The sequence below is a fragment of the Leucopleurus acutus genome (genome assembly GCF_964270905.1).
Source record: "Leucopleurus acutus genome assembly, chromosome: 8".
Classification (NCBI taxonomy): Eukaryota; Metazoa; Chordata; class Mammalia; order Artiodactyla; family Delphinidae; genus Leucopleurus; species Leucopleurus acutus.
The window spans coordinates 66,284,118-66,296,974 of NC_139151.1; the positions used below are offsets into that span (position 1 = coordinate 66,284,118).

At 47.1% G+C, this 12,857-nt stretch overlaps 1 protein-coding gene across 1 annotated transcript in view; it reads left to right on the forward strand.

Annotated features, from left to right (window-relative positions):
• LOC309965384 (F-actin-monooxygenase MICAL2-like) overlaps positions 1-12,857 on the forward strand; it is a 144,550-nt gene that overhangs the window by 91,961 nt on the left and 39,732 nt on the right. Inside the window, exons 6-8 of the mRNA XM_082844856.1 lie at positions 1,136-1,237; positions 5,074-5,229; positions 8,776-8,876. Of these exons, the coding sequence (XP_082700982.1) occupies positions 1,136-1,237; positions 5,074-5,229; positions 8,776-8,876 (359 nt within the window). The remainder of the gene's footprint in view (positions 1-1,135; positions 1,238-5,073; positions 5,230-8,775; positions 8,877-12,857) is intronic.

Below are 12,857 nucleotides of genomic sequence, written 5' to 3' on the forward strand. Positions count from 1 at the left end.
AGTTTGACAGATGAAGTCTAAGTAGTAAGTAGGAAAAAGACATAGATTCGGTTGTCTGGTAAAGTTCATTCGCATACTCTTCAAGCCGTGTGTATACACACATAGATATGTGGGTACACTTATTATACCCACATGATATTTTAAAATCCAGTAAAGAAAGTGAAGTTTCTAGAGCAAATATGAAATAAATGTTCAAAATATTATTTAGTATATAATATTTTTGAGCTTTATTGAAGAATAATTTACAAACCACAAAATTCACCCATTGTAGGTATGTCTTATTTAGTAATTCATCTCTTGTTCCTATTAGTATATTTATATAAATTCTGATCTTTTATATACATCGTGCTCAGAGAGCTTGTTCATGATGCCTCTGTATCTTACTTACTATCAAACTCTTCTGCTGCTGGGCCGGGCTTTCAGTTTTTGGTCCAGCTTCATGTCAGGGACCTCATAGTTTCACATGCAGGTTACAACTCTGATTTCTCCCATCCTCTGCCCAGAATATTGAGAATTTAGGGGAGATGTTAGTTGGCTTTTGCGGCAGGACAGCAGCTGTAATTTAACTTTGAGACCTGTGTGCTCTTAACCTTTCCCAGACCCCTAGTGGGTGTTAAATCCTAATTATGGGTAACCAGCAAGATTGCACCTGAAAACGGTTTCATAAAAGACTGTGTATTGCCCAACAAGAACGTTTGAGCATAATAAAGTAGTAATTCACGCTGGTTTCATTATACCCTGCACAAGCTGTTAGTTCTGTTTAGCAATGGGAGGGGACCAAGGAATGGGGGGATACAGAGAGAACATGGTAGAATCTGTTGAGATAAATAAGGTGCAAGTGAGACTGGTGTGAGGATCATTAGGATAGACTCCCACCCTTTATAGAAACCAGTAAAACCAGGCGTGGAGTTAGCACTGCTGGTTTACCTTGTCCTGGATTGAACTGAAGCTAAAGCCAGAAGGACTCCAAATTCAAGTGTGAATCTGGACAGCTTGGGTCTTTCCGCTGGAGCCTCTGTCTGGGGTGCCCATACCTGTGGCATTATCCATTTCTCACGACCAACACAGAGGGCACGTAATCACTCTGTCCTGCCATCTCTCACTGCCAACTCATCTCATTTTTCTGTCCTGGCAGAAATTGGCTGGCGGGCAGAATTTCTCCCTGCAGACCACTCTCTGTCAGAGTTTGAGTTTGATGTCATCATTGGAGCCGATGGCCGCAGGAACACGCTGGAAGGTGAAGATTCTTCTTCTTCCTGGGGCTGAGGATGGAGGGATGGGAGTGGGAAAGGGTATATCAGGAAGGGTGTGGAGAAGGGGGGCAAGATGGCAGGTGCCAAAGCTGGATGGGGGTCTTGATAGAAGGCCAGACTGCCCTGCTGTGCGTGAGGCTGTGTGTTTAGAGAACAGCCATTTAATACTTTCTGAACCTCTGTTTTCCCAACTATAAAATATGGATAATAGAACCTCTCAGAAGATTTCTATAAGGGCTGGGAAAATGTAAAAATGTGTTATAAAAGAAAAGCACCACGGAAATTAAAAGAAAAAATCAACATACATTTACTAAGCATCTGCCAGTGTGAAAGCCATGGTGCTAAGCGCTTTCATACTTACTTCTTCCAACTAAGAGAACCATTTTCATACTCTTCATGGTTCTGGTTTACTGTGAAGTATAATACCCCAGAAGGAGAACCCCATCTCTTCTCATAACTTTAAAGCATGCTCACTGCTGGGCAGTAAGATAAGTTTTGCCCAGACTGTCAAAGAACAAAACAGTGCCTCTCTACTTCTAAATTTGGAAGTGTTAACATGTTTTTAGGGAAGAATCTATTCAGGCTGAGAGAGGAAGAAATGCCATTGTGGAGAAATGCCTTCAATCACCTCCACCCCAGCCCCAAGGTTAATTGGTGCACAGGTTATACCAATTTGCACCAGCTGTACTAATTCAAGACCCTGGGTTGAGGACAAAGTGGTCCCACATGGCATCTCTTGCGCTGGGGACAGGTGTGCTTTTTTTTTTTTTTTTTTTTTTTTTTCCGGTACTCGGGCCTCTCACTGTTGTGGCCTCTCCTGCTGCGGAGCACAGGCTCCGGACGCGCAGGCCCAGTGGCCATGGCTCACGGGCCCAGCCGCTCCGCGGCATGTGGGATCTTCCCGGACCGGGGCACGAACCCGTGTCCCCTGCATCGGCAGGCGGACTCTCAACCACTGTGCCACCAGGGAAGCCCGACAGGTCTGCATTTTGAGCTTGTCCTGCTCAAGGGCTGCAGACTGCAGATGTCTGCTGGGGAGGGTACCTTCTCTGAGGACAGAACACCCTCCCTAAACTAGGGCTGATCTCACAGAACTCAGGATGTGTATGTAGTCTGCCTAGCTGAGGCACTTCCCACCTGCTATACACCCGCTGCTCCTTTCCTCTTTCTTCACTTCCATACCCACTCCCTCGCCCCAAGCAATCAATAACGGATATCAAACAAAAATTTTAAGCTGCCAACCTGAATGCTGTACTATTAGAATTTTTGAGCCCATTCTGATGGTTTGAGAAAACTGTAAGTGTGAATATAAAAATCCAGGATCCATGATCACCTTGAGGGATGGTTTGATATTTTGTGAACATGAAAAGCAGGGCAGGAAGGGGGAGAACCACTTGAGCAACTGAGGACCAGGTAAGCAGACTAGAGCAGGGTTCTCAATGGGCACTGTTGGCAATTGGGGGCCAGTTTTTGTGGTGGGGACTGTCCTGTGCGTTGTAGGATGCTTAGCGGCACCCTCAGTTGTGGCGACCAGAACCATTTCCACACTTGGCCAAATGCCCCTGGGGGGCAAAATCACCCCAGTTAGATACTAGAGACTAGTGGCCATTTTGACCATTTCCACAAAGGTCTAATGAAGAACCCAAATGAGGGAGTAATGTATAGAAACCCAACGTTATTTTTTTTAATTAATTTATTTTAGTTTTGGCTGTGTTGGGTCTTCGTTGCTGCGCGCGGGCTTTCTCTAGTCATGGCGAGCGGGGGCTACTCTCTGTTTCGGTGTGCGGGCTTCTCATAGCGGTGGCTTCTTGTTGCGGAGCATGGGCTCTAGGCACGCGGGCTTTGGCACTTGTGGCACACAGGGTCAGTAATTGTGGCTCACGGGCTCTAGAGCGCAGGCTCAGTAGTTGTGGCGCACGGGCTTAGTTGCTCCGCGGCATGTGGGATCTTCCCGGACCAGGGCTCGAACCCGTGTTCCCTGCACTGGCAGACGGATTCTTAACCACTGCGCCACCAGGGAATCCCAACCCAAGTTTTTTAGTCAAAGGGATTTTTGACAAAGAAGTGTGGGAATCGCCAAGAGGCTTCAGTGTCTGGTAAGCCAATGTGAGGGGAATTCCCACAGGTGCTGAAGCCAATGGTTCTGTCTGCTAGCAAGACAAATGCCTTGCATTAAGCAAAGTAAACAGCAGTACCTGGGATGGAGGGGAAGTTCAGGGCTACAGGAAAAGACAGATGCTAAAAAGAAAAGGGATTCGGAGGAGGTGGTCCACTGAAATGGGACCACCTGCTTGTGATCCTCTGGGCAACTGCCTGTGATAGTGTGGTTTATAATAAGGCAATTATATTTGGTCTTTGTCCCCTTTCTGGCACAGCTACCCAAACCCTTGGAATTTCCTGAGCGATAAGGGCAAATAGGAGCATTTTTTGTTATGATATTTGGCCTCTTGTCGGTGGTTCCTGAAATCAGTTCAGAGCCATAAGGGTGAAATGGGTGTCTTGTTATTCATAACAAGCTCCTTTTCACACCGAGTTTATGTTAATGAAGAGAGTTTTGGAAAGCACCTAAGGAAGGGAGGGGACTGGTTGCCAGGGAGCCAAACAAGTGATTAGAGGGTTGGAACTTTCAGTCCCACCCTCTGACCTCCTGGGAGGGGAGAGGGGCTGGAGATTGAGTTCAGTCACCAATGGCCAGTGATTTAATCAATCCGACATCTGTAATGAAGCCTCCACAAAAACCCAAAGGAGATGGTGTGGAGAGTTTCCGGGTTGGTGAACACGTTGTTTGGAGAGGGCATGAAAGCTCCATGCCCTTTCCCCATAACTTGTTCTAAGCATGTCTTCCAGCTGGCTGTTCCCGAGTTGTTTAGGAAGTAAAATGTTCTCTGAGTTCTGAGAGCCACTCTAGAAAATTAATCAAACCCAAGGAGGGAGTCCTTGAACCTACAATCTATAGCTGGTTAGTCAGAAGCACAGGTGACAACATGGGCTTATAATTGGCATCTGAAGTGGGGGGCAATCTGGTGGGACTGAGCTCTTAACCTGTGGGATCTGATGCCATCTCTGAGTAGATAGTGTCAGAATTGAGTTGAAGTGTAGGACACCCAGCCGCTGTCCTGGAATTGCCTGTCGGCGTGGGAGGAAAAAAAACCCCATATTATAATTGGGTGCAGAATTCTTACGGCCATTAAAAAGCGATTTCAATGTATACCGTTGAAAACTGTAAGAGCCTCGATTAATCACTGAACTAAAATAATTGCAAGTTAGAGTTCCATCTATTCATTGTACGTTTATTGACTGTGTACTAAGTGCCAGTCACTATGGACTGGAGGTAGAAAGAAAATTTGTTAAAATCTCTGTTGCACAGGAATTCAATCTCATAATTCTACTGTTTAAAGGGGGAAAAAAAGAAACTCTGAGAAATGCTGACAACGTAGTTTCAATTGTATAAGTTTAAAGTGCAGATGAGTCTTTCATGAGACTTCCTTGCAGCCATGCCTAACACATCCTCTAAAGGATGAGCCCTGTGATTGCCCATTGGAGAAGCACAGTTTAGCCTTTTGTTTGTGGTAGCCTAACCAGGATAATTGGTCCTATAGATTTTAGAAAAGGAAAAAGTCCCACAGACTTTGAAAGGCCTCCAACGGGTTTTCTCCTCGGGGACAAACCTCAGCATTTCTGCCTGCCGCCTGTTCTCTAGATCCAAAGTTCTGGTTTCACTGGCCTGTCGGCCATCTGAGAATAGCTTTCTCAGTAATCTTTTCCAGTTTTCACACCAAATCCAGAAGAAAGACCCACTTTTCCCATTTTCCTCCCACAGGGTTCAGAAGAAAAGAATTCCGTGGGAAGCTGGCTATTGCGATCACCGCCAACTTCATAAACAGAAACAGCACAGCTGAGGCCAAGGTGGAAGAGATTAGCGGCGTGGCTTTCATCTTCAATCAGAAATTTTTTCAGGATCTTAAAGAAGAAACAGGTGGGACCCTCACCTTTCTCCAAACCAGACCATCGTCCATGCTTCTCTGTAGCGTACAGGGCTTGGGGGAGGAGGGCACTCAGCTTTCCCAGCTCTTGGGAACAGGAGACTCACGCTGATAAAGTGGAAGCAGGGATTTCTCTTTAGGATTAATAATGGGCAGGATTCCTTCGGGGACAAGAGGGATTCTTGAGGGAAAGTTCTAGATGTTGTACATGAAAATAGATAAACATTTATTTACTCAGGAGACATTTACTGAGTGCCCATTGAATGCCCGCACTCAATGTCATGGGATACACAGTCGAGGTTGACACGGTACCCTCCCAATAGTGGCTCCTTGTCTAGGGAGGGACAGCCACGGAAACCATCCTAATGCAGGCTGGTGAATGTAGGCCCGACGCCAATGTGGAGATCCCGGAGCGCTCTGAGGGGGAGCCAGTAACCTGTGGGTGGTCCCTGAAGAAGCATAGGTGCTTTTATCAGTGCACCCGCTGCCCTTTCCCTCAGGAACAGTCACAGATGCCGGGGCGGGGGTGGGGCACGACACTCACCCAGGGGCATCAGTTGTCCCCAAACCATGGGACTTGAAGAAAGAAGGGATTCATTCATTTACTCAACAGATATTTATTGAACACCTACTATGTGCCAAATGCTGTTCAAGGGCGTGAGATAGAGCAGTGGGCAAAACAAGCAAACCCCCTCTCTCGGAGCTTATATTCTATGGGTTGCGGAGGGACCAAAAATAATCAAATAACATGTCAGGTGGTCTATAAGGATAGTGGAGAAAAAATAAAGCAGGGTGAGGGCGAAGAGGGATGAAATTCCTGCTCCCAATTAAGTAAATTTAAGATTTTTTTCCCTTTCTTTTTAACCTGATTTGGAAATATATATATTTCTCATTGAAAAGGCAGTGTAACAATGTTAAATAGAAGTTTTGTACTAAAAATAAATCATTAACACCCAGCGCCACCTAGCACAGGAACAGTCCTCATTTTCATGTAGTCCTTTACGGTAATTCTCCACCTGCATCCTTCCTTTTTACATGGCTAGAGCTTTTACCATAGCGTCAATCCTGTTAGTCTCCATTTCTCATTCAGCCTCACATTTTAAATACTGTCCATTGTGCCCAGTCCTACTGATGGTCAGGTTTGTCGGAATAGCTCTTGAAGTGGATATATTGTCTCCCACTGCTGAAGCATTTAAACCAGGGGTTGGCAAACTTACCATGTGTTTTTGTATTGCCTTCAAGCTAAGAATGGTTTTTAATATATTTTGAATGGCTGCAGAAAAATCAAAAGAAGAAATTTTGGGGACAAATTGAAAATTTATGAAATTCAGATTTTATAGTCCATAAATAGAGGTTTATTAGAATGCAGCCAGGCCGGTTTGTTTACCTTGGTGCCATGAGGGCTTTCGACACAGACTGGATGGCCCACAAAGCCCAAAATGTTTACTCTCTGGCCCTTTACGAAAAAGTTTGCAGACTTCTGATTCAAACCTTTCAGTTATTTACTGTTACCGATAAAACTACTTCCTTTGGATTATATTTCCGTAAGATAGCTTTCTAGGAATGGGATTAGTTATTGAGCCAGACTCTGCTTCTTACTGGCCACAGCAATGTGTGTCCACTGCATGACCCTCTGAGTGTCACTATGGTGGCATTATTTTATATTAAAAAAAAAGTATTTCCTTCCAGCATATTATGTCCTTTTGAATGATTTAAGAATTCTCCAGCCCTCTCTTCACCTCAAAAACCAAGAAAATAAATGCTTAAATAAACCACCAAATATAAATTATGACAGGACATCAAGTTTGTTTTTCCAAATGTTTCAATGAGCTTCCTTTGCACTTTGCAAAGGTCATCACCTTTGGCCATTGTTCGACAACAATGCCCTTCACAGAATGAGAGGGATGTATTTCCTCGGATCCTCTGGGGGGCCCTGTGCATTGATGGCTGTTTCCTATTTAACGGTCATAAAGGGGTTTCCATGGTTACCCAGCAGCCTCTGTGATAACTGCTGATAAGTTGCCTTGCCTCTTTTCCTTTCTCTCCCTTCAAAGAAACCAAACCAGTGGTTATCAAACTTGAGTGTGAATCAGAATCACCTGTACGGCCTGTTCGAGCACAGATTGCTGGCCAGACCCCCAGAGTTTCCCATTCTGTAGGCCTGGGGTCGGGCTCCAGTTATTTGCATTTCTAATAAGTCCTCAGGTGATGCTGCTGCCGCTGCTGGCTAGGGATCCTACTTTGAGAAACACTGAGCTAAGCTGTCATTTTACGGCATTTGTTATAAAGGCAGAAACCTAGTCTATAAAGTCTTTTGCAATTGGTGGAAAGCACAGAAAGATACAACCCAGTCCTCTGATTGAGTTTTTCTACCAGGGCACCTGGGTTTTCACACATAACAGGGGGATGGTAGAGATGTCCCTTAGCAGTCTTTGGAGAATTCACACAGCTCTTTGCATCTCTGGTCACATGGAGGAAACGGTGGATGGGACTTGGAATCAGACAGGCTGGGGTTCAAATCCTGGTTCCGTTGCCACTTAGCTGCCATGCCACAGACAGCACTGTGCCTTCCTGCAGCACGTACTCAGCTGTGACTTGGAAATACTGGTCTACAGCCCCAGAGGGCTTTATGAGTTCTAAAAGAAACTGTCTAGGGGACTTCCCTGGTGGCGAGGTGGTTAAGAATCCGCCTGCCAATGCAGTGGACACAGGTTTGGGCCCTGGTCCAGGAAGATCCCACATGCCGCGGAGCAACTAAATCTGTGCGCTACAGCTACTGAGCCTGTGCCCTAGAGCCCATGAACCACAACTGCTGAAGCCCACGTGGCCTAGAGCCCTGCTGCGCAACAAGAGAAGCCACCGCAATGAGAAGTCTGTGCACAAGACCCAATGCAGCCAAAAATAATTAAATAGATAAATAAATTTATTTTTAAAAAAAAGAAAAAAACAGTGGCTTAATCATATTGCAATATAGCGCAGTGGTTAAGAATCCGCCTGCCAATGCAGGTGACACGGGTTCGAGCCCTGGCCCGGGAAGATCCCACATACCGCGGAGCAACGAAGCCCATGCGCCGCAACTACTGAGCCCACATGCCTAGAGCCCGTGCCCCGCAACAAGAGAAGCCACCACAATGAGAAGCCTGCGCACAGCAACAAAGAGCAGCCTCTGCTCGCCGCAACTAGAGAAAGCCTGCTCGTGGCAATGAAGACCCAATGCAGCCAAAAATTAAAAAAATAAAAAAATTAGTATAAAAATTTTTTTTTAATAAATGTGTCAAATCAACATGTTGTACACAAACTTACACAATGTTATATCTCAATTTAAAAAGGAAAGAAATAGTATCTTTGTGGGACTGTGGTGACTAGGGTAAATTCTGGAACTTGATCTTATCTTTGCTCGCCCTGTATGTCTTAAAAACTTGTCTAACACCAATATTCTGCAGGTAAATAGTGAGACCTGTAATGAGGCAAAGCAGGGCTCCTGACACACAGTAGGCGCTGAGGAAATAATACTGAGTCCATGAACCTTCTCTTTTCAGGGATTGATCTCGAGAACATTGTTTACTACAAGGACTGCACCCACTATTTTGTCATGACTGCCAAGAAGCAGAGCTTGCTTGACAAAGGTGTCATCATTAATGTACGTATCGCTTGGCTATGATGTCCTGTCTTTCCCTTTGTGACCTGGGCTGGCAGCATCAGCGAGTGCGGGAGCATATGTCATCCTGCCACAAACTGAGTAATGGGGGGAAGAGGGAAGGGACCACCACCCACCACGCCCTTCTCCTTGGTGGTGCGCGAGTGTGTTGGATGGAGGAGCCCACACGAACAATAGAGGCAGAGGTGTTTCTGCAGCGAGCTGGGCTGGTGCGGGAGGGGGAAATGCTGAAATTCTCACCCAGGTGTTAGTGTGGGTTCTTAACCACTGAGAGATCAGCTGAGTCTTTTCCTTTCAAGTGTCTCATCCCTGCCTCCTTTTCTGGGAGGTCACACACATACTTTGGAGGCAGATGGGGGCTCCTAGTCCTAGTGGGATCCAGGCACTTTCACTTGTGAATTTCACGCTGCGGCCCCCTTGTCATGGTATGGGGGAAAGCCCTATTGCAGTCAAGAAGACTCAGGTTGAATCTTCGCTCTGCCACGTATTAACTCAGGACTGTGACTAAGCTGTTTGCCTTCTCTGAACCTCAGTCTTCTCGTCTGCAGAATAGGAATAATAGTTTCTATCTGAAATGATTGTTCAGAGGAATAAATTTTAAAATGTACACAGAGCACTTGGCATGTAGCAAGTTGGTAGATTCCCTACATAACTTCTCTGCCTGGTTTGTACACTTGCTTTTTTGTCCTGCTGGCTTCCTACCTTTGCACCTTCATGCTTATACAGAGAGCAGGACTGCAAGGAAGGAGCACATGGAGTGGCCAGCACCAGGCTGGCACCTTCTTTGGTCAGGTTTCAACCCCTCCAGAGACTCTGTTCCTGCAGCTGCCGCTGCTGCTGTACCCTTAAGATAAGGATCATGCAGTCCAAGGTCAGCCTGCTCTTGGGGTGTCGGCCTGTAGCCCAGGCAGCACGGTGACCATTCATTGCTGCTTGTCAGAGAAGAATGTGCCTATCCTCACGCCAGCTTGTGCTGGCAGCCGGCTGGACAGCTTTAGTAACCCAGCCCTCCCCTGGGCCTCCTCCACATTAGCTCAGGGCTTTGCTGAGAGCCAAAGCTGCTGGACAGAAGGCTGGGAAGTGGCAGGGGGTGGGGGGCGAGGGTGGGGTTGAATGAAGCCTACTTAGCACAGTCAGCAGATGTGCGAGCAGTGCGTTTCAACATCTGGTGCCCCACTGCTGATCTGGTTTGGGGGAGGTGAGGCCATGTCCCCATTTTCCCTGTGTTCCACAGGTGTCTCTCCCAAAGTTACCTCCCCTATTGAGATGCCTGTGTCAGATAGTGAAGGACTATTTGGGGTCCAGGGTGCAGGCGCAGAGGGTACCTTTGCAGGGGAGGGTCTAGGGAGACTCTTGTTTATCCCACCCCTGGAAAGTCAGGCCAAGTTTGACTTGGGGCTCCTATTTCACTGGCTGAGTACTCCGGCCTGCTGAGATGCTAAGGTTCCCCCAGGTCATCCCAGGGTATTTGTCCTGGCCACAACATGTTGCTCACGGTGACTTGATTTTTTGGCAGTTGTCAAAGCCCCTCTATGCTCCCCTCTCAGGCTCTGTGTCATGGCACAGGTGGGTGGGAGCTCTTCGCTGTGGTCCGATAATTAGTGCGGGAGCTGGGAGCAGATCCCAGGCCCACAGTTGTCCTCATCAAGGCCTTCCTTCTCCCTCAGAGAATCTGGGAGTATCAGCTGAGCTGGTGCAGAGGGCCCTCTAGGTATAAGACATGAACTCTAGAAATTGGAGGCCATGGCTGGACATGGGAGAACTGGACACCATTTGGTTCAGGAGCCCTGGCTTGAGCCTCCAGGTGTCCAGCCAAGCTCTATAGCATTTGCATAAGCTGGGAGCTGACCCGTCTACCCCGAGCTACTTAAATTACCATTCTTCTCTCGCTTCCAGAGGAATGGCAAGTCCCCTGTTTTCCTGTCCCTGTATGGGTCAGTGTCTTCCTCGAGACGCACAAGGTGCTGAGTGAATGTTTGTTGAATGACTGACTGACCTGCTTCCCCATCTATTCCTGCTGATCTCTGGGCCTCTTTCTATGACTACTTAAGGGAGAGTAAAGTTTCTCCTCTGGAAACCCTGCCTCTGGGCTCCCAGCTGTGTCCGTCCTTCCTGGCCCCTACCTCTGCTGGTCCATGCACACACAGGCTTGGTCTTACCTCAGTAGGAGGGAGCTTGGTTTCCAGGTGTGTGAGGTGGATGTATACACATCACAGCTGGTCTCTCAGTGCCGAGTCCACCCTCATTTGAAGCAGTGAACAGACATTGTCTGACCTTCTCTTCTGGTCTACCGCTTCTTTCCAGCTTGTCACTTGGGGTGACTAGGCTTCCTGTTGGATTCCCCACCCTTCTCTCATGTTTACTGCTTCCCTCTCTCCTTCCCCACCTCTGTCCAGAACTGGGCCTGTGCAAAATGAGGTCCAAATTCACCCCCTGCCTTTATCTTCATTTAGCGCTCCTTCCTCAGCTCTGCCCACTTTATTACAGCCCCGTTCCCACTTTTTCTCTCTCATCCTTGCTTTCATCTGTTCCCTACAAGTCTGTTCTGCCATCCGCCCGCTCACCTGGGACCTCCTGCCTTGCAAGGCCCTATGGCTCCTCCCAGCAGCCCTGGGCCAGGTGCCTGTCATCCCGGCACAGCCGGGGGGTCTGCCCCTTGGCCAGGTCCCCACAGTCCTGCGTGTGGTTTCAGCACCAGGTGCCGCCTTCGTCATACGGTGTCCACATTCATCCATCACCCGGTCCTCCGCAGGGGTTGTTGTGGCATGTTTTGAAGAGGGGGTATTTTTGAGATCTCTCCATTCACTCTTCCACACCTTCAAGAAGGAGAGTGATTATGTGATGTAAGAATAGGTAAGAGAAAGGAAAGCGAATAATAGGAGCTCCAGCCTGGACGCCACGACCTGACAAAGGGCTCTTGGGCCAGCGCTGGGTTCCATTTAGTTCACGTGGCTTGGATGTGGAAATATTAGAATTTCTGGGAAATCGTGGCTGTTGGGAAAATTGCCACAGTGGGTCACTGTTTGTAGTTGAGGATGTGCCTTCTTAGACCTTTCTAAATGCCCTTGCTGCTGCACTCGGTGGGTCTGGGATCACTTCACCATATGGTGTGGTTTGTGTCATCCTGATTTATTAGGGACAGGAATTCCCAATCATTGAGAACTTCCCAATTCCTCGGCTTTGGGCTAGGGAGTCATGTCCACGGTCTCATTCAGCCCTCACATGGTCCTATATAGGGAGTAGATTTTGTTAGTCTCATTTTACAAATTCACATTTTACAAGTGAGAATATGGAGACTCAGAAAAGTTCAATAACTTGCCCAAATGTATGCAGTCAGTGAACAGAGATGGAATTTGCGCTGTTGATCTCACTGACCCAAGGCCTGTGTTGGTCTTATACACTAGGCCCTGCCCCCTGCCCCAAGGGATTTGCATTTTCTGTGTCACCTTCTGAGAAAGATAGTCTTTTAGTTTCTGTAGCCACACAATGAGCAGATTGGACTCTGGGAGACATCCTATAGTTCATTGCCAGTGTCCCTCCAGGGTGGATACACTAGTCCTCTAAGCTCAGGGTTCTCTACCTCCCAGCAGGGAAATGTAACAATTAACACTGTAACAGCAAAGCAGAGCCCCGAGGAGCCCTCAGCCTGTTGAGAAAAGGGGTAACTGATCTTGGAGAGAAAGTTTGAGAGTTATGCCAATTACCCATTTCTTTTTCAGACTTGTCTGACCGCTAGCCGCAGCATTTCTGGACCACATTAGCTTAGCTTCGTCCATTATAAAATCAATCTTACTCATTTGCTCTTTTGTCTTTTAGTTTCACTGAAAGTTATCACAAGAACCAGCCATATGAAACATGCTTCTATGTTTGCTGCAGGATCATTACCGAGTAGACTGTTCATGACAACACCATGTTCTCTGTCAAAATTCCTGTCAGACAGTTCTTTTAGAATTTAGTGCCAGG